General features: G+C 57.7%; 1 protein-coding gene across 3 annotated transcripts in view; it reads left to right on the forward strand.

The window, feature by feature from the left end:
• The window catches only part of BAIAP2 (BAR/IMD domain containing adaptor protein 2), an 81793-nt gene that overhangs the window by 15152 nt on the left and 38889 nt on the right, over window positions 1-27752 (forward strand). For all 3 annotated transcript variants that reach the window (XM_032178231.2, XM_032178227.2, XM_032178229.2), the window contains exons 2-3: window positions 3068-3143; window positions 6614-6700. In XM_032178231.2, coding sequence (XP_032034122.1) covers window positions 3068-3143; window positions 6614-6700 — 163 coding nt within the window. The remainder of the gene's footprint in view (window positions 1-3067; window positions 3144-6613; window positions 6701-27752) is intronic.

Consider the following 27752-nt stretch of genomic DNA (forward strand, 5'->3'; position numbering starts at 1 on the left):
CCACCTTCACCGCCAGTCCCGGTCTGCATGGTCAGTTTGAACCAGGCTGCCGAGAGCGCCAGCATTCTCCTCTCTGCCGGTAACTCTCAGGCGTCGTCTCTGGCTCATGTTCTCCTGGGCGCCAGACACATCTCACCCCACTCCCTGTGTGGCCTCCCTGCCCCGGCTCCCAGGCGCTCCTGGGAGTTAAAGTGTCCAGGCTCCTGGTTCATTGCTAAGTGTTTAGCTCAGTGCTAACACTGCTGTGCTGCAGCATCCCTGTCCCTTTAGAACAGAGGCCTGCGTGGCACGTGCCTCTCTCCTCCAGCATCCCCGTCCCTTTAGAACAGAGGCCTGCATGGCAGGTGCCTCTCTTCTCCTCTGACATCCCAGAGCCTCTGGTGGGTCTCCCAGCATACGCCAGGGCCCTTGGCTAAAATCGAGTCTCCCCTGAGCAGCCAGAGGGATCTTCTCTTTTGTTTTGTTTTTTTTGTATTTATTTATTTTTTTTGAGACAGTCTCACTCTGTTGCCAGGCTGGAGTGCAGTAGCGCAATCTCAGCTCACCACAATTTCCGCCTCCCGGGTTGAAGCCATTCTCCTGCCTCAGGTTCCCAAGTAGCTGAGATTACAGGCGTCTGCCACCACTCCCGGCTTTTTGTAATTTTAGTAGAAACGGGGTTTCACCACGTTGGCCAGGATGGTCTCGATCTGACCTCGTGATCCACCTGCCTTGGCCTCCCAAAGTGTTGGGATTATGAGTGTGAGCCACCGTGTCTGGCCTGTTTTTTTAATTTATTTGTTTGTTTGTTTATTTATTTATGATGGAGTCTTGCTCTGTCACCCAGGCTGGAATGCAGTGGCACCATCTCAGCTCACTGCAAGTTCGGCCTCCTGGGTTCACACCATCCTTCTGCCTCAGCCTCCTAAGTAGCTGGGATGACAGGTGCGTGCCATCACACCCGGGTAATTTTCTTGTGTTTTTAGTACAGACGGGGTTCCACCATGTTAGCCAGGATGCTCTCAATCTCCTGACCTCGTGGTCCGCTCGCTTCGGCTTCCCAAAGTGCTGGGACTACAGGCGTGAGCCACCGCGTCCGGCCTGTTTTATTTATTTTAGAGACAGGATCTCGCTCTGTCACCCAGGCTGGAGTGCAATGGCACAATCACAGTTCACTGCAGCTTTGACCTTCCAGGCTTAAGCAATCCTCCCACTTCAGGCTCCTGACTAGCTGGGACTGCAGGCGTGCACCACCACACCCAGCTAATTTTTGAATTTTTTGTAGAGACGGGGTCTTACCATGTTGCCCAGGCTGGTCTTGAACACTTGGGCTCAAGTGATCTTCCTGCCTCTGCCTCCCAAAATGCTGGGATTGTACGTGTGAGCCACCGCATCCCACCCAGCGGGATCTTTTAAATGTAGCTGGCCCGTCGCTCTGCTCAGACCCTCCTTAGCTTCATACAGCCCGGCCTCAGGGGCTATCCCATTACCACACCCACCTCTTCCTCTTCCTGCCTCCCCTGGGCCCCTTCCACCCTCACGCCGGGTCCTACTTTCCCAGGAACTCACCACGGGCCCTGCCTGCCTCGGGGCCTTTGCCCTGCTCTGGTCTGCCCGCTGCTCTCTGGCATGGAAAGTGCTTCCCTGCCTGCCTTCCACGTCTCGCTGAGCACGCCTATCCCACTTCTGCGGAAGCACTGGCCCTCCTAGTCCTGCCTTCCCTCGGGAGACGCTGGCTCTGTGAGAACAGGACTTTGTGGCTGGGTCGCTGCTGCATCCCCCACCCCGTGCACGTGGCCTCTGGGCTAGCACGAAGAGGCGCCCTCACCCGCCCTCACCCTTGCTGCATCCAGGAAGGAAGGAGCACCTGCCCTGGGATTTGGCCGGGTGGCGTTACCACCGGAGGTTCCAGCACAGGCAGGACTGCGGTGACCTGGCCTGCCGTGAGCCCTGGTGTAGTGCAGAACTCAGGGCCTCGATCCCCAAGAACACACACCCTGGCCATACCTCAGGGCAGGGGATGGAACACGCGTCAAATAGTGGGTTTTCTGAAGGCGGGTCCCGTGGTGGGGAGTGGCTTCCTTGTCCCTAAATGCCCTTTTTATCTGTTCTCTTGGCTTTGGAGGCTGAGGCCAGGTGCTGGGAGAGTGGGTGGGGGATGCAGTTGCCCTTCCCTCCCCGCTCTGTAGCCCACAGGTTGGGGCTGAGTGGGTTGGGGCCCCAGAGCCTCCTGCTTGTCTGCGACAGGGCTGGGCGGCTTCCCTTCCTGTGATCCTCAGGAAAGATCAGGATCACATCATAACAAATGACCGGAAGACACGGGAGGTGGCTGAGCCGGAGTTTCTGCTGGAGCTGCTCCCCGGGCCCTTGCTGGTGGGGGTTGGCTGTTGACAGTCAGTGTGTGTTATGCCGGTAGAATTCTCATATGGCTGTTGTTTGTGTGTGCCTGTTTTTATCCCTTGTAATTAAAACATTTATTTGGCCTTCGCAGTGAAAATCTAATTTCTTGAGTCTAAGAACTGCTGATCTTGGCACCGAGATGCCCGTCCGTCGGGCAAACAGACCCAGATCCGTTGGATTATTCATAGCATGGCATTTGCAGATCAGGCTGCGATGGCGCTAATCAGAGCTGATGTTTGGTAATTGATGTGTTGAGTAGGATTTTAGTGGGAGGGGGGCGCCGGCGTCATTGAGCGATTGTGTGTGGCCGGTGGGGGGCCCTTCTGGGTTGACTCAGCCGCGCCAATGGGGAACAGCACCTTGGCGGCAGCGCGTTTCGGCGCCAGCTGTATTCTGCCTGCTGCACCATGCAAATGCGCTCCTTCAGTCCGGAAACACTGCTCTGCGGCAGGGTTTCTTCTCACCCCTTTGTACAGATGTGAAAACCGAGGTTCAGGAAGGTCATTTTCCCAAGGACATGGATCAAGGGCATGGCTGGGATTTGAACTTGGGAAGCCCACCTTGAGCATTTGTGGTGTCGACCCCTGGGAGGGGTGCCTGCTCTGGGTTTTCTCCTCTGTGTTCGGACCCTTCGGAGTCATGAGGGTGACCTCTGCCAGTAATGCTGTTTTCTTCTGCTTTCTTCCAGACCATCATGGAGCAGTTCAACCCTAGCCTCCGGAACTTCATCGCCATGGGGAAGAATTATGAGAAGGCACTGGCAGGTAGAACTGCGCCCTGGCCCCGTGGGGTGGGAGCTGCCTGCTGAGCTGGTAGAACTGCGCCTGGGCCCCAAGGGGTGGGAGCTGCCTCCTGAGCTGGCAGATGGACTTGGGCACAGCCTGTGGGGCATGGTCAGGAGCGAAAGGAGGTCTTTTGTTCCAGCAACAAAGCTGGACAGCGGCTCTGAGTGAAGGTGTAGCCCATGCACTCTGGACTGGGTCTGCTGTCACCATGGCAGCACGCCCCTGCCTGTGCGGGCTGCTCTTGTCCTGTGGCATCTAGAGACGGGAGGGGTGTGGATGTCAGTCCCTCAGAATCATGTAGAAACTGTGGGATCAGGGCTGGGATGAAGCTGTTCGTAACTACAGCGGCTTCGGGTTTGGGAGATGAGCGAACACCCTGCAGCTCCTTCTCACAAAGAGCCGGGACAGAGGGTGTGGCAGGCTGGTGGCTGCAGGGAGATTCCATTCTTCCCACTGTCTCCCTGAGACACTTCCCATCACCCCCACCCCACCCAGGGGTGCCTCGGGTGCACCTGGGTCTTTCCGTCCTGGTGGGGAGTGGCTTCCTTGTCCCCAGATGCCCTTCTCACCTGCCCTGTTGGCCCCGCAGGCGCTCATGGCTGAGTCCTGCCATGGATGGGGACTTGCTGTTCTTGGGCAGTGACCCCCGGTCTCCCTGTACCCTCTACCATGTCTGTCCCTGTAACTGCAGCATCTTCACGGGCAAAGTCCACATTCCCTAGCAGGGAGGAGATCATGTGTGTTCCAGGACACGCACTGCATCTCCGCCGGCCGCCCCCGGCTCCTGCACGGCTTCCTGGTGTTGGGTGGAGTTGTTTGTCCAGTTTTGGTGCCAGGTTAGAGGTGGCAAGGAGGGGGCAGGAGTTGGTCAGCCCTCGTTCTTTTTTTTTACCACCTTTACTCCGTTGTCACCTGGGGAGAAAGCACCCCAACCGAGCACCTGGCAGAAGCCCTGTCCCTGGCACTGCCGTCCTTCTCAGCTCCCCAGGTGGACCAGTTGTGCCCGCCTGCCACGTCTAGCGGGGGGTGGCCTTCATGTTTCCTTGTGGGCATGAACGGGACAGGGAGCTCCTTTGGGCCACCATCTGTTTGCACCCGGCACCCTGCAGGGGCCCCCATGGCTGCCCCAGGAGCAGCCTTGTTTCTCTCCACCCTGCCCCTCCTCTACATCCCTGGGCCCGGGCTTGCAGCCCGAGGGACCTGCTCATCAAAATTGTCTTAAAGAGCTGTCCTTCCTCCAGCGAAAGTCTGCAGGGTATTTGTTTGTTTGTTTGTTTTTTGTTTTGTTTTGTTTTGTTTTGAGATGAAGTCTCATCTGTCACCCAGGCTGGAGTTCAGTGGCCTGATCTCGGCTCACTGCAAGCTCCGCTTCCCGGGTTCACGCCATTCTCCTGCCTCAGCCTCCCAAGTAGCTGGGACTACAGGCGCCCACCACCACGCCCGGCTAATTTTTTGTATTTTTAGTAGAGACGGGGTTTCACTGTGTTAGCCAGGATGGTCTCGATTTCCTGACCTTGTGATCTGCCCGCCTCGGCCTCCCAAAGTGCTGGGATTACAGGCGTGAGCCACCGCGCCCGGCCGTCTGCAGGGTTTTAATGACAGTGGAGATCCTTGGGCTGTGGCAGTGACCCCTGTCCCCCAGCCAGGAGCCTCTTGGATGAGGTAGTGGAAGTCGGCAGCAGAGCCTATGGCCGTTCTGAGGGTCGGCGTGGCCTCCTGGTGGAAGTTGCACCTGGTTTGCTCCCCTACGGTGCACCCTGGTTGTTGGGCAGCTTCATGGGGGGCCCAGGAAGAGCTGCCTTTGCCTCTGGCCTGAAATGTTGACACTGGAGAGAGGCTCCCAAATCAGAGTAGATAGGCTGAGGCCCGGCTCGAGGTGGGTGCAGAGGGCTTCCAACCATGGCGATCCCATGATCTCCAGGCACAGCACACTGTGTCCAGATTCTCTGAGCCCAGCTAAGTTCCATGTCCTGTGAATGAGACCAGTTGTTCATCTCTTCCCAGCCGGGTCTGAATCTTGGGCATTACAGTGGGGATCCAGAGTCCAGATCATCCCACCCCTGGAGATGGGGGCTGGTCTTGCACGTTGCAGACTGACGATGGCTTCCTTTTTCCAGAGCCACTCGTCTGTAGGACACTTGGTGACCACCTCATCTACAGTAGAGTCTTCTGTAGCCCTCACGTGGCTCTCCGAGGACAGGGAAGTGGTGTGGATGCCGCTTCCCGTGGGTTGCGGTGGGGGCCGGGGCCTGTGCTCCCCTCCTCTGGGTGAGCAGGCACTTCAGCCCTTTGATGCCACCAAGGCGCGGGTTCCTTCGGGGCCTTTCCGCTCCTGTTTGGTTCCTCTTGAGGGCGGTGGGGCGGAGTGCAGAGACTTGGAGCTTTACTTTCTCCTCCTGTTTTTCTTGAGGGCCTCGAAGGAATGAGCTCGGCCGGCCGTCCAGGCAGCACCGCCACCTTAGCCGCAGCCAGTTGCCCTGGAGTCACACTTCTGCTGTTGCGTTTTTCTTTTATTTGAGGCAGCCCACCCCTCCCAGGCACAGGCCTTCATTCCTCTGCGGACGTGGTCTTGTGCCGCAGAACAAATTGTGCGCTTAATTGAAAAGTATATAAATAAAATTTGATAAAGTGCCCAGTTATAGGCGCCTAAGTGGATTCTGTAGAAAACGGATTAGAAATTGTAATTATGCTGCTCTCCGGGGCCCTGCCCCGCCCTTTCTGCAGCCTGGAGGTCAGGGCGGGGCTCCCTGTCAGGTGGAGGAGTTTGCCAGGCGCTCCCTGCAGTCCCTGAGGAGGAAGCCCAGGCTCTTCCAGGAGCCTGCTCCACCCCTGTGGCTGTGGAGGAGTTCAGCAGGCCCGGAGCCCTTCACACCCACTTCTGATTAGATCAGACTCTGCCTCTGAGATGCTGGGAGGCCCCTCAGGCGGCGGCAATACCAAATGGTGCCTTTAGCCTCCTTTGATCAGCTGTGACGGGCGTCCTGGTCTGAGACTGTGAAGCGATGGGAAATAGTTCTCCCACTCCAGGCTCAGCTTGGGGATCTGTGGGGAAATGGCTTCCCACTGCCCAGCTCTGCAGTTTCCTTGTCCAGGGTTGGTTCTTTGTCTCATGAAATACAGTTAGTACAACACTCCCTCCCGCCTGGCCCTGCCTGGTAGCACGTGATAGGGATCAGCACTCTGCAATTTTGACTTGAATAGCTCAGGACCTGAACTGGTACGCTGTGTTCTTACGAGTCAAGGGAGCTCTCATGATTGGGGTGAAACAAGAATATCAACAAGAGATGGGTTCTGTCCAACCCAGAAATCACAGCAAGTCGAGTATTCTCCCACCTTGTCTGGGCAGGAGACGGGGTTGGGCCTGTGCGTGCCAAGACTGCCATGTTTTTGCTGGGGGTCTTGTCTGTCTCTCGTGGAGGAAATAACTGCTCCCTTTTCTTCTCTCTCAGGTGTGACGTATGCAGCCAAAGGCTACTTTGACGCCCTGGTGAAGATGGGGGAGCTGGCCAGCGAGAGCCAGGGCTCCAAAGAACTCGGTGAGACCCCGCCTGGCAGTCGCCTGATGCCCTCAGGCAGCTCTGGGGCCCTGTCCTGTGTCCAGCCGCTTTTTGATTTGGGATCAGGTTTTGCCTGTCAAATAGGAAAATATTTTAATGACAGTCACCCTGGGAGCTGCCTTGAGGGGCACACCCTGCTGAAAGTGGGCGGTGGATCCCCGTCCCCTGAGGCGTGCAGCCTGGGGTGAGGACAGCAGGCAAACCCACGTTTAAAGGTGTTCCCGGCAAATTGGAGCAGCTGACATGGGGGTCTGTGTGCTTGGATGATGGGATTAGATGGCGTTGGGAATTCATTCCTGGTATTAAAATGAGTGAAAAAGGATGCAAGCCCACGTGTAGTGCGGCCCTGAGGAAGACACCCCACCAGCGTGAGCAGGTGGATTTCCTGGCGAGCAGGTTATGTTATTGATGCTTTGTCTATGTTTAGCACATTTTCTGTGATTGCTCCTATGACGTCTATGTCAAGGGACACAGGCTGAAACCTCGAAATTCAGGGCCCACGTGGTGGTGCTGCAGGCGTGGCTTAGGCGGAGTCCATGCTTCCACAGTCCCCTCACCTAGCAGGGTGGTGCTGAGGTTTCCTCTGCCCACCTGGGAGACCCTGGGCCGGCTGTGCCTGTGCTCACTTGCTGCTCCCAGAGCGGGCTGTGGCGGGCAGAGCGGCCCTTGACGCACAAGGAAGCCTGAGCTGCTGGAGAAACCACTTGGATTCCTTTTCCCTCTGGTCACAGAGGACAGGCCGCGCTGCTCTTGACCGTCTCCCCGTGGCCGCTGATCTGGGAGGTGGGCTGCGGGTCTGGAGACCCTCGGATGGGGAAGAGTCAGTGTGACTGGCCCTGGTCCCTTCTTTCTACTTTTCTTCTCGGGGACTGATAGCCCCCTTGACTGACAGAGGCCCTGGCTGAGTCGGCAGGCGGTGGGTTGGGGGGTCCTGGGTTGCTCTGTGTCACTTCCAGCTCCCAGAAGAGGCTCCGTCTCCCTAATGCTGAGGCTCTGGGGCTGGGACTCCAGGAACCCAGCTTTGCCTGTCCAGGCTCCGTTCTCTCCAGTTCACTCACGACGTTCTGCGCCGGGAGGCAGACCTGCCGGCCGCGCTTTGCAGCCCCCTGCGGCCCCTCATCGGAGCCCCCCCCACCCCTGCCCCCACATGCTGTTGCCTTGGGTAGGCCCGCTGGGGTGTTTGCTGCAGGTCTGGTGATCCTGGGCAGCTGGAGTATCTTGATGCACCGCTGTGTTGACAGACTGGGGAGGAGAGGAGCAGGCACTTAGGGCGGGGTCTCCGGGCCTGCACAGACTCAACCTGGAGGAAGAGGTGTGAGATGCATGGCGTTAGGGTGATGGAGGCCGAGGCTCCAGTGCAACCAACAGCAGCCTGCCCTGGGGCTCCTGGGCCCGGGCCCGGGTCTTCAGGGTTTGGAGAAGGGCAGAAGCAGTGGGTGTCTGTGAAAGGGGCATTTTCTTTTTCATTAGAGACAGGGTCTTGCTCTGTCGCCCAGGCTGGAATGCAGTAGAACTATCGTGGCTCACTGTGGCCTTGAACTCATGGGCTCAAGTGATCCTCCTCCCTCAGCCTCCCTACTAGCTGGGACCACAGGCGTGCGCTACCACGCCCAGCCGATTTTTTATTTTTAATTTTTTGTAGAGATAAGGTCTTACTATGTTGCCCAGGCTGGTCTCGAGCTCCTGAGCTCAAGTGATCTTCCCACCTCAGCCTCCTAGACTGCTGGGATTATAGGTGTGAGCCACCATGCCTGGCTGAAAGAGGCATCGTCTTACCATAATTAACCAGGTGTTGCGGAGATGAGCTAGAGGACCAGGTGCCTTCGCCCCTTGGTCGTATGAGGGTCTGCCCGTGGGGAACTGCAGGCTCTTGTGGCCCACAGTGAGGAGTGGGTGGGTCCGAAACGGGTGGGATTCCAGAACTTCCTGTTGGCAGAGTCCCTGGTGGTTGACTGCAAGAAGGCGCTGAGCCCACATGGGCACGAGGAGGAGGAGGGAAGCTTCAGGAGAGAGGAAGACGTGAGGGCCCTTAACTTGGATCAGGGAGCGTCTGTTTACCCGTGGCCTTTTGGACTCTCTCCCCGGGCTCCTCCTGGAGCATGGAGCCCCGCTGTGTGCATCTGCAGAGGGCCAGCCACATGCCAGCCTTGCTGTGTGGGAGTCAGGTTTTTTTCCTGGTAACAGCTTGATTGACATAATTCACATGCCATACAGTTACCCCATTAGAGTGTACAGTTCTGTGGCTTAGTGTATTTACAGTGTGCAACCATTGCCCCATCTAACTCCAAAGCATTTTTATTACCCCAAAGCGTTTTTAGCACCCCAAAAAGAAACCCCGTACCCCTTAAGCAGTCCCTCCCTCATCCCCACGCTCCCAGCCCCTGGCAGCCATGCCATTGTGTCTGTCTCTCTGGACTGGCCCATTTTGGACATTTCATATAAATGGAGTCATATGGTGTGTGACCTTCTGTGTCTGACCCTTTTCCCTGAGCACGTGTTTACTGTCCATCTGTGCTATAGCCCGTGTCAGGGCCTCATTCCTGTTTGTGGCCGAACGATGACCCATTGCATGGGCGGACCCATTTCATTTATCTGGGGTTGCTGTCACCTTCCGGCAGCTGTGAGCCTGTTTTCATCTCTCCTGGGCATGCACCGAAACTGGAATTGCCAGGTCAGATGGCTGGGATTTGAGTTTTTATGAAAGCAACACATCCTTGTTTAAAACAAAGTCAGCCACTTCCCACCCTCCTAGGGTGGCCAAGTCCCACTGCACAGAGGCAGCTCCCTCAGCGGCGTGTCTAAGAGGGCAGGTTTATGCCATTCCTCCTCCTCCTCCTCCTCCAACAGGGCCGGGCGTGGTGGCTCACACCTGTAATCCTAGCACTTTGGGAGGCTGAGGCAGGTGGATTGCCTGAGCTCAGGAGTTCGAGACCAGCCTGAGCAACATGGTGAAACCCCCATCTCTACTAAAATACAAAAAATTAGCTGGGCGTGATGGCACGTGCCTGTAATTCCAGCTACTAGGGAGGCTGAGACAGGAGAATCGCTTGAACCTGGGAGGCGGAGGTTGCAGGGCTGAGATCGTGCCATTGTGCTCCAGCCTGGGAGACAGAGTGAGACTCCGTCTCAAAAAAAAAAAAAGGCCAGGCGCGGTGGCTCACGCTTGTAATCCCAGCACTTTGGGAGGCCGAGGCGGGCGGATCACGAGGTCAGGAGATCGAGACCACAGTGAAACCCCCTCTCTACTAAAAATACAAAAAAAATTAGCCGGGCGTGGTGGCGGGCGCCTGTAGTCCCAGCTGCTCGGAGAGGCTGAGGCAGGAGAATGGCGTGAACCTGGGAGGCGGAGCTTGCAGTGAGCCGAGACTGCGCCACTGCACTCCAGTCTGGGCGACAGAGCGAGACTCTGTCTCAAAAAAAAAAAAAAAGTTTAGACATCATCGAAAGGATTCTTATTACGGAAGATGTGGGCTTAGCCTTTTTATGCTGTCCCTTGCCCCACCCAGTGTAATTATCACAATATTTGTTTAAACTCATGTACGGTGTTATCTGATGATATCAATTCTTTTCATGGCTAAGGCAGACGGTGTATTATGATGACTGTACAACATCATTGAGGTGTCTGAGTGTCCAATGTAATGAGTTTTGACGTGTGTACACCTGTGAAGCTGTGGCCACAATCACAACGGTGAACTTGTCCATCTCTCGCAGAGTCCTTGGGCCCTCCCTCCCCATCTCCAGGCAACCGCTGATCCGCTTTCTGTCGCTGTAATTTAGTATGCATTTGCTGGAGTTTTACATACATGGAACCATACGGCATGTCTTCTTTTTTTGTCCAGCTTCCTCGGGTGCGCGTGGTTATTCTGAGCTGCCTTCCTGCTGTGCGCGTCAGGAATTTGTTGCATTTTGTCGCTTGCAGGGTCCTGTTGTGCGAAGGTGCCACAGTTTGGCCGTACCCTCATCCGTTGATGGACACCTGGGTGTTTTTAGCTTGGGGCATTCCCAAATTCGCATTTCTTTAATTAGCTGATGTTGTGGAGCATCTTTTTGTGTTTTTGTTCGCCACTGATCGCTCTCCGGGAAGTGTGTGTGCGAATCTTCCCCCTTTGTTTCACTTGGCTTTTGTCTTCTTAAGTTATAAGAGTCCTCTGTATACTCTAGATGGAAGTCCCTTGCCAGGAATCTATTTTGCACATATTTGCTTCCAGTCTGGTGGGCCTTTCCTTTTCGTAATAGTGGTTTTAGTTTTTTTTGAGACCGAATCTCACTCTTGTCACCCAGGCTGGAGTGCACAGGTGCAATCTCGGCTCACTGCAACCTTCATCTCCCAGGTTCATGTGATTCGCCTGCCTCAGCCTCCCAAGTAGCTGGCATTACAGGCACCGGCCACCACACCCGCCTAATTTTTGTATTTTTGTATTTTTAGTAGAGATGGGGTTTCACCATGTTGTCCAGGCTGCTCTCAAACTCCTGCCCTCAAGTGATCTGCCTGCCTCGGCCTCCCAAAGTGCTGGGATTACAGGTGTGAGCCACCGCACCCAGATCTGTAATAGGGTTTTTAGAACAAAAGTATTTAATTTTAATGAAGTCTAATGGACTGATTTTTTTTTTTTTTTTGGTATTACAGTTTTTTTGGTATTGTAGTTCATGGATTTTGTTATTATGACTCTGTGATATTTATTATGACGCCTTTGCTTTTCTGGAGTTAATAATGGCCCCGCTTCTTGGTTCGCTTCGTTTTCAATGTGCCGTCACGAATTTCTCCCCAAAGCCTCAGTCGCACCCTGGCACTGGCTTTGCTGCTGGCTGGGAGGTCAGTCTCTATTTCTTCTCCTTTTGGAGCCTCCCTGCTCCCTCGTGGGCTGCTCGGCCGCGCAGAGGCAGCTTCTCCTCCTCCCAGGTCAGAGCCCCGTGTTTCCTGGGTCCTGTGTCTTTACTGTTCCTGTATTACTCCCACCATTTGGGGAATTGTCTTTTTCTTTCCTTTTTTTTTTGTTAGGTTTCTGAGTGGGTGAACGGGGAATGTGTTTGAGCCAGTATGCGTCTGCCATTGTCTCTGCCTGGCACTGGTGGCTTAGCTGGTTTGGAGTCACAGGTGGAAGATGCTCCGTGTTCAGTCTGAGGGCCTCACACCGTCCTCTTCCAACTCCCACCGCTGCTGTGTTCAGGGCCATCTTGGTGCTGATTTTATGTGAGTGTTACTTCCCTCCCCACCGCCCCCGCAAGCTCTGGAGATGTTTGTGCTGGGGTGTTATGAATTTCCTGACGATATCGTTCCTGTGGTGGCAGGTCCTGAGAGGCTCGTGAACAGCATCGCCCCGTAATTGAGAGTGGTGTGCAGCCTCTAGGGGCCACAGGAGCGGGGACCTGAGCGAGGAGGACTGCAGGGGTTAAGAGGAGGGGTGAAGGAGAGGGGTAAAGGGTGTGTCCAGAGGTGTGAGGTGTGAGGTGGACAGAAACAAGAAGCTTTTGCAGAAATGTGAAAGGTCCGGAGCGTATGAGGGGGTGAGGCTGGGAGGGGAGGCAGGGCTTTGAGGAGCCCAGGGCCTTGTAGAGATTCCAGGCTTGGTGCCACAGGAAGATGGATTTGTGCAACCTGCCTTTCTCACTGTGTCTCAGGGTCCATTTGTGTTCTTGCCACACGCGGATACATTCGTTTTCATTGCTGTAGAATATTCCATAAACATGTAACAGTTTCTCTGTCCTCCTGGATAAGCAGTTGAGTTACCCCTGGTGAGTTTTTCTAGATGAGCTCAAGGTCCGAGGGGCCTTGAGGCTGAGCTCTCCTGCGGGATGAATTCTGCAAGGCCCCGTGGGGTTGTGCGGCAGCCACTTGTGCAGTAAATGAAGGAGGCATTTGTCTCACTCCCCAGGCCGGGGGCTCAGCAGTTGCTCTGGGAGTTTTTGCTTTCTGTGTTTGCAGGCTGTGTTATTAAGCGCGTGTGTGTGGGTGTGCCTTCCTGAGCTGAGCCGTGTTATCGCGAGGTGGCTTGCTCTGGCCCTGAACAGTCTTATTTTTGGTTTGTTTGGTTGGGTGTTGAGTTTGTTTCCTGTTCTTCCTCTTCAGCCCCGGGGACGTTGCTCATTTCTGGTCACCTTCTCCTCCAACTGTCCTTGCTGCCCCAGGATGGGAGGATGGAAGGTGCTGTCCCTGCTGTCTGGGAATGAGCCAGGCCCTCAGTGGGTGGAGCCCCTCCCGGGGAGGCAGAGCGCTGGTCTGTGCTGGGGTGGAGGTGCTCAGCTCAGACCAGCCCTTGCTGGGCCGGGAGGTGGTTTTCAGTGATTTGGTCCTGACACCCAGCTGAGCAAGGCCCCAGCCTGTCCTCTGTGTGCTGGCCTCCCACCTGGGCCCCTTTGGGTGTGGCCTTGTGGCCGTATGGGGCCAGGGTTGCCAGGCAAGCAGTGGTGCCAACCCTGGCTGCCCTCCTTCCTCTTCTCATTCCTTCCTCACTTTCATTCTTCCCACCTTTTCTTTCCCATGTGCCACCTGCTCTACTCACAGGGCAGTCTGCCTTTAGTCCTGTGGGTCTCTCTGTACCCGCAGCTCTGGCCCTGTAGCGCCCACAGCCAGGGAGGTAGCCTCAGGCTATGTAGCCCTCACGGGGAGGTCCTGTCTTCAGCCCCGTCAGGATGACGAGGATTCGGCTGCACTGACTCCTGGCTAATCACTGTGGATGCTGCTCCCCGCTCCCCCTTTCCCTGCAGAGCCCTGAGCTCTGTTCTTCCTGGGAAGAGTGAGGGGCCTGGCAGCATCCCCTCACTGTAGCCAAGCGTGCTGCTCCAAGTGAGCCCCAGGTCTCCGGAGCCGGGAGCCAGCCTTGGCCTGCGTGAGCTTTCATGCTTCTGAACCAGAGCCTGGCCCAGGGGTGAAAGCCCAGAGAGTCTTTTTTTGCTTTAAATGAGCAGCTGGGGCTGCCCCTTTGTTCTCTCTCCTGGAGTGAGGAGTGGCTGGGTCCGAGCCGGCCTTTGGTGCTGTGGGTCTTTCTGTACCTGCGGCTCTGGCCGCCTGGCGCACAGCTGGGGAGGCAGCCTCAGGCTTTGCGGCCTGCAGACCTCACAGAGGAAGGGCCTCCCGTCTTCAGTCAGAGGCTGTTTTTTCCCTGCAGTGAAAGAGTTTCTGCAGTTAACTCTCAGGGCTTTGCTTTGATATGGCAAGTGCTTAGTCAGGGAATGGAGTGGCAGCTCCAAGTTCCGGAAGCTTCTCACAGCCCTTCTAATCCCCTAGCCGGCAGCCACCCACACTTGGCTGTCTGCTGGCTGACTGGTTTTCCAATCCCTGCCATGGTGCTTCTCCTTTCCAGCTCCGGCAGGCGTGATTCCGGGGCACACCCACCACTCTCACAGCCCCTGACCCAGTGTCTGGGTTAGACTTTTCCCAGGAGCGTCTGCTCCTCATCCTCTTGGGCTTTGTGCTTGGGTTGACTGGCAGCTCGGGGAGATTGGAGTGGCCGGCTGGATCTGAGTCCCGTAGGCCAGTCCTGGCATGTGCACTCAGTGTCCCTGTGGCCCAGGAGCAAGCCTGGCAGGTGACCCGAGGGAGGGCGGGCCTAGCCTGGTCACAGAAGCAGTGCTGTGCGCGTCCCGGCCCCCTGCAGGGGCCCAGGGTCTTGAGCTGAGAGCCTCAGGAATCTGAGGAATTTGCTAAGATGTGTGAGTGGCTCCTCCTCCTCTGTTTCAGGCACCTCCCTGGTGGCTGGCACCACCAGGGGCTGGTGTGGAGACCCAAGGGCGGAGGGTAGGGCAGGTGCTCACCATGCCGCTGGGCTGTGGGGGTGCCTGGGTGGACGTGGCGCTGGTTCTTTCTGCGGGTGGAGGACAGCTGTCCAGCCTGCCTCACCGACAGCTGTGGTTTGCAGTGCCCCGTGACTGCACTCCTGAGCACACCCCTCCACCCCCTTGCTGCTGACAGTCGCCTGTGGCCCAGGCCCTCTCGCTCCCCAACCCGAGGCTGGGGCGCACAGAGCTGGGCTGAGCCTGGGTCTATGCTGGCAAACGGGGGGGAGGCACATGGGAGGAGCAGGCCAGAGTCCCAGTGACCTGGGGTCCTGGTACAGCGTGTACACCTGGGCAGGTGGCTCTAGCACTGTGTGCCAGAACCATCTGTATGAAAAGAGGGTCATGTAGCTGCCCTTTGGCCTGGCTTTGCAGGGAGGCTAAGGTCGAATCACCCTGTAGAGAGTTGTTGGCTCTTGAGGACGGTGCCCTGTCTTCAGTGAGGGGGGCTATCATTGCAGTGAGCGGGGCCACAGCCCTCCCCAGGAGAGAGCACTGCACTTCCTTTGTGTGGTCAGACCCGCATGTCCAGCCTGCCTCTGTCTCGTGTGGTCAGACCCGCATGTCCAGCCTGTCTGTCTGGGGCCCTGAGCCTGTTGTGTTTCTTGTCCGACTGCTCCGTGGCCCTGCCACGGAACACCTGAACCAGGCTGTTTTTCTCAGCCCTTGCCCATCTCTGGAGGCCTCTGGTGTGTTTTTGTCTTTTGAAGAGGCCGCTGTGTACCCGCTGGTGCCCACAGCATGCTTGTTTGTGATCACAGGGCATGTGTGTACCTGCTGGGCGCACTGGGCCTGTGTTCTGCCAGCTGCCCGGCATCCCCAGGTGCGCGGGAGAGTGGTAGGAGCTCCCTGTTGGGCCAGCCTCGGAATGAGGATGTTAGCTGGCAGGTGGCATTGTCCTTGCCTGTAACTGTGGGCTGGATTTTGGTCACTGAGTCACTGAATTAAGGTGTGGCCTGGAAACTTCCCATAGCTGTTGGCTGCAGTGCACACCTCGTTGCCCAGAGTGAGGCAGGTGTTCTAAATGCCCACCTGGGCGATCTGGGGCCTCGGGACCCCACGGGTCAGGTGCCCCTCCTGTCCCCATAGGTGTCAGCCTCCCTCTTAGAGGCACTGAGTGGCTCCCTCCGTGTGTGTGGCATCTCTGCGTCTCTGAAACTTGGGGGCCTGTGCAGAAGGGAAGGTCCTTGGTCATGTGAACCCCAAGGGGCCTTTGGGGCTGTCCCCAGTGGCTCCCGTTGGCCAAAGTGGCTCAGAAGCACCATCTTGTGTCACTCACCTGGTAGGGTCTCCTGCTCTCTGTGAGGCCAGGCAGCTTGTCCCGCTGTGTCACGGCCCCTCTGGGCTCAGGCATCTCCATGCACAGTGCACCCAGGGGCCCATGTGTCCCAGCCTCCTCCTGCAGGTAGAGGCCACAGCCTGCCTTTGGGCCAGGGACTGTGACAGTAGCATATGGGCGCGACACCTGCTTTCAGGCCCTCAGGCAGGGCCTCGCCTTGTAGGCTGCCAAGTCTTCGTGACAGACACCATTTGGAGGCCTTAATTAGATCAACCTTATGTCCCTGAGGGGGCCTGACACTGAGGTCCCTGTTTGGTCCCAGACCTTCAGCACAGCGGCGCCTGCAGATGAGAGGGAAGCGGGAGGCCCCCGGCCCAAGCCCAGCCTGGGGGCTCCCCTTCCAGAGCCCAACCCCTTGCTCCGACCTGCCTGTACCTCCTCTCCCCCCCATATTCCTCCCTCCCTACAGTAGGACACGGGCAGGGGTGCTCCAGAGACAGCCACATGAAGAAGCCACCAGGATGCTTGGGAAGGACGCTGCCCTGGGCCCTGCCTCCCACCCCGTGGGGATCTTTCAGGCCCCCATCGCCTATTCGCAGAGGCGCGTACTCCTGCTTAACTCTGTGGGGACCCTCCAGCGCCTGAGCAGGGGAAGGGGGCAGGGGGGCCTCGTGGTGGGGTGGTGGAGGGCCTTGTTCCCCTCTGGCTGCGGCTGGGGGTGGCCCAGCCCTGCCCGCCTGCCGACAGCTTTGTGGTGCAGGCTGGTGCAGGCTGAGCTCCGTGGGGAGATTAGCAGCCATCCTGATTGGATTGGCCGTGTTGCAGCCGCGGCAGCCAAGCGTGGGCCCCTGGTCTGGCTGCTCATGGTTTGATCCTGAGCCGTTTCCTGCTGGTGATCAGTAGCTCCAAGCGTCACCTACAGAGGGGCTGCTGGAGTCTCACTCAGCGAGAGGCTCTGAGGCCCGGCCAGGTGTCCTCTGCCGGCGTTACTGCTGCTCCCTTTGGCCCAGCATCGCAGCGGGGAGGCACCCTCCCTGAGCGCTCACGCCACAGCATCAGGCCTTGGCCGGCCAGAGCAGGAAGGACAGCTGGTCTCTCCCCTGAGATGCTGGGGCCGCCTGTCCCCCGGTTGAGGCACAGCTGATGGCACCTGCCGTCCCTCGGTGCTGTCACCAGTGCTCCCTAGGGAGGGAAAGAGGAGCCGCTCAGCTTTCCTCCTCAAGCCAGGAGCTGCTGAGGTGCTGGCTGCCTCCGATGTGGTCCCACGCAGTGTTGGCCACAGGCCGAGGGGCCTGGGGGCCAGGAGCCTCTGTGGGCAGGTGTCTGCATCTGTGGGGTCCTGGGGGACGTGGGTCCCATGCATTTTGGGTGGTGCCAGTTGGCAGAAGGGTGGGCATGTCAGGCCTGGCAGACACTGGTCGCACAGCCACCCAGGGAGATGATGGCCGGTGCTCTCAGGGCGGCCTCTGCTCCTGTTTGCATCTTGTAGGGTTTGGAGCGAGTCAGTGGCTGAGAAACTGTCTCCCAGGAGCAATGTTCCCTCCTGGACAATAATCAGGGAGCACAAATAGGCGAGGCTGGTTAGGAGCAGGCCATGCTCACGGCAGGGGTCTCCCCCACGGGCACACGTGAGGAACTGGAGGTCTGAATGGCTTCTGTCCCCTGCAGAGCAGCTGTCTGAGGGGATCTGTCCCTGGAGGCCAGGACCCTGGTCAGTGCTATCCGAGTCACAGGTGTTATCCGGGTCACGGGTGTTCTTTTGGCCCCAGGTGTAGGAGGGCAGCGATGCGGGGCCCAAACCAGAAGCCGCCCCTGAATCCCTGACCCTTAGGTTCAGTGTGAAGCAAAGCCCACGACCCAAGGACCCCACAGTCAGCAGCCGCACAGACGGAGCCAGGACTGGAGCCCGTCTCAGGTGGCTCCGCTCTTGTGTCCCCGTCCCCACTTCCTTGCCCTGGGGAGGGTGCCCCCAAGTCTGGTACTGCAGAGAAGGCCACCTCGATGGCTCCTTGGTTGTGACATGAAGTCCTACTGGAGGGCCTGGGGGGACTTCGGTCCTGGGGAGGGGTCTTTCACGGGTCGGGGGCCATATCTGGCTGTCGCTGTGTTCCTGGCTGTGGGAGGTGCCAGTGGGTTCCCTTGTCCACAGTGTCTGTGACCGTTGTCCCAGATGTGCTCCTGCGTGCCCGCTGCCGAGCTCCAGCTGTTCCAGGCTCCTCCACTCCCCAGTCACACATTTGACGACTTGTCTGGCACTGGGCCCCATAGAAACAGCCAGGACAGGGTCTCAGCAGCCCCAGGGGTGGTCCCGGCGGCAGGGACTGGGCTAAGAAGGACACGCTGGGCCCTCCGGCTGTCGCCGCTCTGCTTGTTTATTTAAATGTCTGAAGGGCAAACAGCAGAACATCAACTTCTGGTAGCTCTGAATGGTGGGTCCACGGGCATTTGTGACAGTCTCCTTGGTACAGTTTATACATTGGAAGCATTTTTGTAATTGTTACCAGCAGTCACATGCAGGCGGTCACATCACTGCAGGGCCAACTGGACTGTGTCCTGGGCAGAGACTGAACATGCGCACACACCCAGCCAGAGCACGCATGCGGGCACAGATAGTCCTAGATCCAAGTACCCAGGGGCGGCGCTCATGCCGTCTCCATGGAGTGCTGGAGGGGTGACAGGGAGAGTGGCCCCCAGCAAGGTGGTCAGAGAGGCTGGGGAGTGGTCCACGGGGCAGCCGATCTGAACTGCCCACCTGGCTTCTCGGCGGCCCCCGCTCATGGCCATGGGACTCTGGGCAGCTGGGGTCCAGAGCTGGCTTCAAGGACGCCTGCTGGGAGTTCTTGAGTCTGTTCCCTCCCTCTGCAGCGGCCCCTTCCTTTTCGGGAAATGCAGTCTGCGAGGCCCCTGGAAAAGCCTGGGGGGGTGTGGTTCCCCATCCATGGCAGCTCCCTCTGCCCACTCGGGGGACCCTCCCCCACCGGGGCTGTCCACTCACGAGCTCAGTCTGGCCAGCACGTTCCTGGGCAAGGTTCAGTTCTCCTCCCAGCCTTCCTCGGTGGACACCTCTGGTCTCCCCGGTCACGTGGGAGACATGCCCAGGGCACCTTGGGAGGATGCTGTGCCATGGGACCTGAACAGGCAGCGGAGGTGACCAGGGTCTTTGGAGATGTACTTCTTGTACTCAGGAAGATTGGAGGGTTTTTTGTTTTCTTGTTTTTGTTGTTGTTGTTGTTGTCATTTTTTCCCCCTTTTTGGAGACAGAGTCTCACTCTGTCCCTCAGGCTGGAGTGTGGTGGCACAGTCACACATAGCTCATTGCAGCCTCCTGGGCTCAAGCGATCCTCCCACCTCAGCTTCTGAGTAGCCAGGACTACGGGTGTGTGCTGTCATGCCTGTATAATTTTTAAACTTTTTGTAGAGACAAGAGCTTGCTTTGTTGCCCAGGTTGGTCTGGAACTCCTGGACTCAAGTGATCCTCCTATCTCGGCCTCCCAAAGTGCTGGGATTACAGGCTTGAGCCACCAATCCTGGCCAGAGGTTGGTTTTGCAAGGCAGATTTGCCCTTGAAGAAAGGAGCAGGCTCTGCTCCAAGCTGTGGCCTGGGTCTGCCCTCCACGCTGAGTGGACGTCCAGGCAGCCTCCGGGATGAGCATTGAATGTGCTATTCCAGGTGACCTTGGTCACTTGTGGCCAAAAGGGAGGTGGAAATGTGGAAAGAAACCCCTCTGCCCTGTCAGACCTTCAACCTCCTTTCGGACACTGGGCAGAGGAGGAGGCAAAAGGTGCTTTGGAGGGAGGACAGAGGCACAGGGAGGGTTGCTGCAGAGGGGTTCCCAGTGGACGTGGGGGCAGGAGAAGGCCCCGGCATGCCTGTCCCACTGCAGCTGTGGGAGCTGGGCTTGGCCAGGTCACTCAACCCGTGGGGAGAAGGTGTCAGGTCAGCTCAGCCCCCGCAGAGCCTCATCTCCACTCCTGTGTGTCACGTAGGGGCCCTCTGCAGCCTCCACTCCAGCCACCCCGGGTGGATGGCCGCTGCTGACTCTGGAGCCCCCGCCTGCCCAGGATGCTGGGAGTGTGTGAGCAGATTTGGCGCCAAAGGCCCGGGCAGGCCTGAGAGTCCTTGATCCCAGCGTGATGGTGTGTTGCTGGTCCGGGGCCCATCCTTGGAGCCGGCGGGTTGGAGTGGTGGCTCAGGACAGTGGGGGTGGGTGACGGAAGACAGCCTCGGCCTCTGCTCTCCCTCCACCCCCATGTCCAAGATCTGAATGCTGACCCAGCCTTGACACCAAGGTGGCTCTTTGGACTTGCTTGGTTTCGGAACTGTGTGTGGGGAAGCAGTGTCAGCTACCGTCATCACCATGGCAACACAGACATTGATTTTTTTTTTTTTCCCATTGGTTACCCACTGGCCACATTCCATTTTTGCCTTTTTTTTAGGTGGCAGAAGAACTCTGCTTCTCCCAAGGAGAAGCTGGTGCTGGAGAGCAGCAGAGAGAAGGGGTGGGATCGGGAGCCACCCCCAAGGTGGTGTCCCTGGGCTCTGGGTCAGCACTGGATCTGGTCCCCTGGCCCCTGTGGGGGCTCTGATAGCAAGATGTCCTGTCAGCCCCCTGGCCATCTGTCCTTCCCCATGATGAGTGCGCTCTGTTCGAGCCCTGCCCAGGTGGGTGGTGATGAGCTCTCAAGGTGCCTTTGGGCTCTAGAAGCCACCAGGATAATTGAGAGTTGTGGATATCTGCTTCAGAAGGCTCTGGAAGGTGATGCATGCTCACAGCCAGGTCGGAGCAGCTGACCTCTCACACAGAGCCCCTCTTCCACTAGCAGAGAAAGGAGAAGAGTTCCAGTGCCTCCTGAAGCAACAGAAATACCCAGGAAACGAGTGTTTCTGTGCTCTCAGTGTCCACTGGCCAAAAAGAGCACAGTGACCACTCGGTAGCAGCGCCCATCACGTCACTGTGCCTCTGTTTGAGGGACTCAAGTCCAGCTCCCGGAAGACTCAGGGCGAGGGTCAGATGCCTTCTCCACACCCTCTCGCGCCGCTGCGAGCTGTTCTGGCTCACATTCTGCCATCCGAGCTCGGTCCAGGAGGCAGCCGAGAATTGGAGTAATTCCCACGCCAAGTAGGGCCTTGTGGGTGGCCTGTCCCCTGCTCCAGCGTGGCACATACGGGCATCGGAGCATGCAGGTCTATGTCTCTGTAGAGTCTGGGGCATCTTGTTACATTTCCTTGCTGCCTCTCCCGTCTCTTCCGTGATCATCCCCACCCCTCCCCCTCTGCTTCCGGCCTCCCCGGCCTTCCCGGTCTCCTGGGCCAGCATCGTGGTTGTGCTGGTCCTGTTGCTCCTCCTTCGAGCTCCCAGGTAGGGCTGGGGTTCCCTGCGGGCTGTGGCTGCCGTGCCCTCCCCAGCTGGCTCCAGCCCTCAGAAGCTTGGGGAGGGTGGGCTGGGTTACCTACATTCCTCGTGCCCAAGGGCTGCCACTCCCTTTTCCCAGATGGCTGGAGTGCCCCAGGGCAGAGTTGGGAGACCGCAGGCTCCACCTCGGTCCACAACAATGTTCCTTGATTCCCTCCGGCTTCCTGCTCCTTCGCCGCCTCCTGCGCAGCGTGGCCTGATCCATGTAATCAGGGAACAAGAGGGGCTCTCTTCGGTGGCCGCCTGAGCACTTCTCAGGGTCCAGTGGAAAACTCCCCTGCCCTGTTTGACGCCCACATTCGTCAGTTTCACCTTGGTGCCAAGAGCAGACGATCTGCTCTGGGCCCCACTTGGGCCACAACCTCGCAGCCATCTCCGCGTCCCCACCCTGGCCTGGCATTTCCTGAATTCCTGGCCCCTGTCTGAGAAGGAGGCTACCCTCCTGGGAGAGCCCTGGCTGGTGCTGACCCAAGTCCGTGGGGTCTTCAACCTTTGCAGACACCTGCGCCCAGAGGCCACTCCTCCCACTCTAAGCACAGGTGGGCGGTGGACGCTGTCTGGCAGGCTCTGCCTTTCTTTGATTTTTTCCTGACCTCTTCACCCAGCATCCTCTGCTTGGAGGTGGGTGTATGAGAAGGGGCCATTGGTGTCAGAGTGGGGCCATCCGCTGAGCAGGTGAACACACCCCCAGTCCTTGCTCTGGGGCTGGGCTGTCCCGTGGACCTCACGGATCTCGTTATCTGTGGTCATGAGCCTGCATCTTACTGATTTAATCCCGGGTGCCAGGTACGAACACGCACGCTTCCCTGATGAGAAAATGGCATCTGGCCTGGAGCCCCTTCCCACAGCCCTGGGTATTGGGTGCCTGTCACCTCCAGGGTGACCCCCAGCCAGCAGACAGGTGGCAGGTGGAGGGTACCTGCACTGGGGCCCTGGTGGCCCCAGTGGGTTGAAGCTATCTTCATAGGTGGCGTGGGGCCTTCTGTCCCCATGACCCTCCAGTGGCCCCTCCCCATGCCAGGGCTCAGCACCCGTGCTCCTCAGAGATCAAAGCCTCCTTCTTGGACCTTCCCCACCGCTGTGGTCCCAGCCTCCTGTGCAGTCTCTTGGTTACCCAGGAGTTTAGAGCTTTTACCACCTGGGGTGCCTTTCAGATACTCTGACTTCTTGGTTTGTAGGAACACCAGGCTGGGGTGGGGAGGTGGAGGCTGTGCTGCCCCCCCTCACCGTGGGCTCAGCCGGGACCGCCAGCCTTCTTCATGGGAGCAGTCACCAAGCTGGTCTTGGGCAGTGCTTTGGTAGAAATGATCTTTTAACTAAGCAGAGTGTTAACTGAAGTCATCATGAAATGCTGTTTATGCTCCATTTGGGATTTGGAGTCGAGCATTTGGGGACCCTCGGGCAGGGTCTGAGCTGCTGTTTGCCTGCACAGATCTGCCTCCAACCCCAGCCTGAGAGCATCTGAGGCCCAGGCTCCCCCTCCCCCAGTCTTTTTCACTGTCTCTCAGATTCACGCTCCCTCTCAGGTTCTTGTCACTCACAGACTATAAGAACATGTCGTATTTTCTGGAGTAAAAAAAGGCACAAATCTTTAAAATGTCACTGTTGTGAAAGCTGAAGTGTGAGGGGCTCTTCTAGGTTAAAGGACTAAAGATGCCCAGCGCCCCAGAGGAAGGGCGAGAGTCCTCCAGGAGCTGGCAGGCGCCAGTTCCTCGTCGCTCACGGTTAAGCCCGTGTATGACTTGTCTCAAGTGCCTATGGAGCAGTCTTCCGATAGGTAGAATGCTGATTTGTTTTCCTAAAATGAGAGAGACTAAAGCCACGTGCCAACCCAACACAGCGGGACCCTTGATGAGACTCTGGATCAGGGAGGAGCTTGTCAATGGCATCGTCGGGCCATTCTGGAGCATGGTGTGTGCTGTTGATTAGAAGAGGATGCGTCTGTGGTAACCTTCCTGTGTGTCAGAATGGAGGCATGATGATGAGGCAGAGAAAGTCCTTGCTCTTAGGACACAGCTGGAGTATTGGGGGCAGGGGCAGTATCATGTTGTCTGATGTCTGCAGTTGAGTCTCAAGGGACTGAAAAAAGTGCCTATGTGCGTGCACGGATACGTGTGAGTGCATGTGCATGCACGGATACGTGTGAGTGCACGTGCGTGCATGGATACGTGTGAGTGCCAGTGTGTGTGTGTGCATGGATACGTGTGTGTGCGTGCACAGGTACATGTGAGTGCCGGTGTGTGCGTGCATGGATACGTGTGCGTGCATGTGCGTGCACGGATACGTGTGGGTGTGCGTGCGCGTGCGTGCACGGATACGTGTGAGTGCGTGTGCGTGCACAGATACGTGTGAGTACGTGTGCATTCGTGTGCGTGCACAGGTACATGTGAGTGCCAGTGTGTGTGCGTGCACAGATATGTGTGAGTGCTGGTGTGTGTGCATGCACGGATGCGTGTGAATGCCTCTTCGTGCACGGATGTATGCGTCTGTGTGCGTGCATGGATGTGTGAGTGCCTGTGTGCGTGCACAGATGCGTGTCTGTGCGTGCACAGGTGCGTGAGTGCCTGTGTGTGCGTGCACGGGTGCGTATGTGCGTGCACGGATGCGTGAGTGCCTGCGTGCATGCACGGGTGTGTGAGTGCCTGTGTGTGTGCGTGCATGGATGCATGAGTGCCTGTGTGTCTGTGTGCATGCACGGATGTGTGAGTGCCTGCGTGCATGCACGGATGCGTGAGTGCCTGTGTGTGTGCGTGCACGGGTGCGTGAGTGCCTGTGTGTCTGTGTGCATGCACGGGTGCGTGAGTGCCTGTGTGTGCGTGCACGGGTGCGTGAGTGCCTGTGTCTGCGTGCATCGATGCGTTGAGTGCCTGTGTCTGCGTGCCATGGATTAGTGTGTGTGCGCATGGATGCATGAGTGTGTGCGTGCACACATGTGTTGAGTGCCTGTGTGTCTGCGTGCACGGATGCATGTGAGTGCATGTGGGTGTACCTATACATCACAGAAAGAGTGGTGAAGCGATTGTGGCAAAGTGTACTTCCAGGGAACCTCGGCGAAGTGAACAGGTGTTTGCTGTACTATCCCTGCAACTTCTCTCCAGGTTGGAAAGGTTGGGCTGGGAGGAGAATAATGTAGTTCTGTCTTCTAAACCACAGGGAAGAATGGGCTTGGCAAAGCCATGACTGACAGTGCTTTCTGTTTCCTTCACCTTCCCATTGTGTTGAGCCAGAGCCATTCGTGGGAACCCCTGGGTGTGGTTGTGAAGCCGGCCTCGGCTCAGCTCACCCACAGAGCTGTCTCCAGCCACATTTGCATTCCGACTGTACCCACATTTGGCGTTGGGGGAAACTTCCTGGTGCCTGTGATTTCAAGCCGGCAGCCAGGTCTGCGCCTGTGCTGGGTCTGGGGCATCTTGTGGCACTTCCTTGCTGCCCTCTCTCTTCCAGGACCACCCTCACCTCCCTCCCCATCCCTTCCCCTCTGCTTCCGGCCTTCCCGGCCCTCCCAGTCTCCTGGGCTCAGCAGATGACCACCCAGGGCATCCCCGGTTTGGCCTCAATCTTTGAATCGTGTGAAGCGATTGGCAGGAGCTCGGCTGTCGCCTCAAGTGGGCCCCCTCCCTGTGGGCCCCCTTACCGTGGACTCCCTTCCGGTGGGCCGCTTGCCTGCCGTGTGGTCTTCAGGGATGAGCGATTAATCCTGCTCGTTCATCTGCTCACTAGACACGGCTGTGTCAGAGCAGTGCCTGCCTCCTTGTGGCCCTAGCCTTGTGGGGAGCTCCTGTGAGTGTGTCCTGAGTGACCCTCTCCAAGGACCCTCCCTCCACCTGTCCACCTGCCCTCCTTGCCTTTAACCCTTTCAGTGTTACGCGTATCACCACACTCCCTCTGTGCCCTTCTCCCCCAGGTAGGGGCCACTTGGAACACTAGGGCAGCCTTTGGTGAGCCTCAAGTCCTGCTCCTCCCCTCCGTGGGCACATTGGGGCCCCCAGTACTGCCCAGCCTTTGCACTGGCCAGCCACGGGCTCCATATGAGGCCAGCTGGGCACTACCACCTCTGTCCTGGCACGGAGGTTCTGCCAGGGTCTGTGCATACTTTTGAGGGTCTGCTGGGAATTTTTTTTTTTTTCTTTGTAGTGGTGGTGAATAAAATGCATAAGGCAGAGAAGCAGAAGTGACTGCACCCGGGTGTTCCCTCTTGCTAGTAATCCTGAGGTTTGGCAGAAGCCAGCTCCTGCGGGGGTCAGGGGGCAGCGAGGCAGAGGCTCCCCAGAGTACAGCCCGAGAGGCCTGGCTCCTTGGCTGGGGGGAGTGCTGAGTCTCAGGTCCTGCCAGGAGGCACAGTCCTTCCAGAATCAATCCCTGTTACCATCTGCAGCTTAACTCATCTTAAGCTTAACCACCTGCAGCTTAACTCATTCTTGCTTTATCTTCCCTGTGGACCAGGTCTAGCCTGGGGCAGAGAGGAGATGGCAGGTGGACACCTGGGAGGGGCTCACTGAGCTCCGCCTCTCCATCAAGAGAGGCCCCATCTAGGTTGTGGAGGATGCTTGAGAGAGCCCTGACGTTCTGGCCTCCCAGAAGGTCAAGGGTGCTGGCAGTGGGTGAGACCCCGCAGTTTGCTCTGCTCCCCGGGGCTCTGCTTGCCAGGAGACATTTCGGCTCTAAGCAGGCGAGAGCACCTCCAGAACTCACATCAGGAAGACAGATGGTGTGCAGGTGGGGCTCAGGGCTGTCATCCCCTGAAGCTGCTTCTGAAAGAGCTGTTGTTGCAGCAACACTGCTACAAAAGGCCACACGGGAAACAGCCCGCACCTCTCAGTGGATGCCGGCAGAAACGTCTGGTGTATCCATAGGGCGAAATTGTATTCAGCCATAAAGAAGGACAGGCTGGGTGTGGCTCATACCTGTCATTCCAGCACCTTGGGAGGCCAAGATGGGAGGATCACTTGAGGCTGGGAGTTCAGGACTCACTCACCTGGGCAACACAACAAGACTGTGTCTCTGTCTTAAAAAAAAAAAAAAAAAAAAAGGACATTCTGGGGCTGGGTGCAGTCGCTTGCACCTATAATGCCTAGCACTTTGGGAGTCCACTTGATCCCAGGAGTTCAAGACCAGACTGGGCAACATAGTGAGACCCCATGTCTACAAAAGTATCTTAAAAATGATCTGGGCGTGGTGGCACACCCCTGTAGTCCCCGCTCCTCGAGAGGCTGGAGCCGGAGGATCCCTCGAACCCAGGAGTTGGAGGCAGCAGTGAGCCATGATTGTGGCACTGCACTCCAGCCTGGTGACAGAGTGAGAGCCCTGTCTCTAAAAAGACAAGGAGACTGAGGCAGGCTACACCATGGATGGAGCTTGAAGACACTGTGCCCAGGAAGAAAAGCCAGGCATAGAGGGACACGTGTGATTGCAGTGATGGGAAGTGTTGGGAATAGGCCACTCCACAGAGCTGCCGTGAGACTGGTTCCTAGAGCTAGGGGGCAACTCCTGGTGGGCATGGGTTTCTCTTCGGAGTGATGAAAGTGTCCGGGTGGTCGGCTGGCTCAATTGGTGAGCACGTGATGCTGACGATGCCACGGTCACGGACTCGGTCCCCGCACCGGCCACAGTCCCAATTTCTTAGCCAAGCGCGGCAGCTCACGCCTGTAATCCCAGCACTTTGGGAGGGCGGGATGGGTGGATCACCTGAGGTCAGGAGTTTGAGACCAGCCTGGCCAACACAGTGAAACCCCCTGTCCCTGCTAAAAATAGAAAAATTAGCCGGGCGTGGTGGCACACATCTGCAGTCCCAGCTACTCGGGAGGCTGAGGCAGGAGAATCGCTTGAACCCGGGAGGCGGAGGTTGCAGTGAGTTGAGATAGTGCCACTGTATTTCAGCCTGGGTGACAGAGACTCTGTCTCAAAAAAAAAAAAAAAAGGTAAAAATGGTGAATTTTGTTATGTGAATTTTTCCCAATTTAAAAAAAAAAACAAAGCGTCCAATGCTGGGAGGACGGATACTTGGGCTTCCTGCCCGTCCTGAGGCTGGTGGTGCTGAGCATGCGGGTGGCTGTGGGTGCGGGTGCCGTCTCAGGTGCGAGCCAGGCACCATGGGTGCGGGTGCAGGTGTGGGTGCCGTTTTGGGTGGGAGTCGGGCGCTGTGGGTGCGGGTGCCATCTCAGATGGGAGTCGGGCGCTGTGGGTGAGGGTGCCGTCTCAGATAGGAGTCGGGCGCTGTGGGTGAGGGTGCCGTCTCAGATGGGAGCTGGGCACTCGGTGCAGGTGCGGGTGCCGTCTTGAGTGGGAGCCAGGCGCTGTGGGTGCAGGTGCCATCTCGGAGCTGGGTGCTCTGGGCGTGGGTGCGGGTGCCGTATTGGGTGGGAGCCGGGTGCTGTGGGTGGAGGCGCCATCTCGGATCTGGGCGCTCTGGGTGCCGGTGCGGGTGCCATCTTGGGTGGGAGCCAGGCACTGTGGGTGCAGGTGCCATCTTGGAGCTGGGTGCTGTGGGTGCGGGTGCTGTATTGGGTAGGAGCCGGGCACTGTGGGTGCAGGTGCCATCTCGGAGCTGGGTGCTGTGGGTGCAGGT

The sequence above is a fragment of the Hylobates moloch genome, unplaced genomic scaffold (genome assembly GCF_009828535.3).
Source record: "Hylobates moloch isolate HMO894 unplaced genomic scaffold, HMol_V3 SCAFFOLD_15, whole genome shotgun sequence".
NCBI lineage: Eukaryota > Metazoa > Chordata > Mammalia > Primates > Hylobatidae > Hylobates > Hylobates moloch.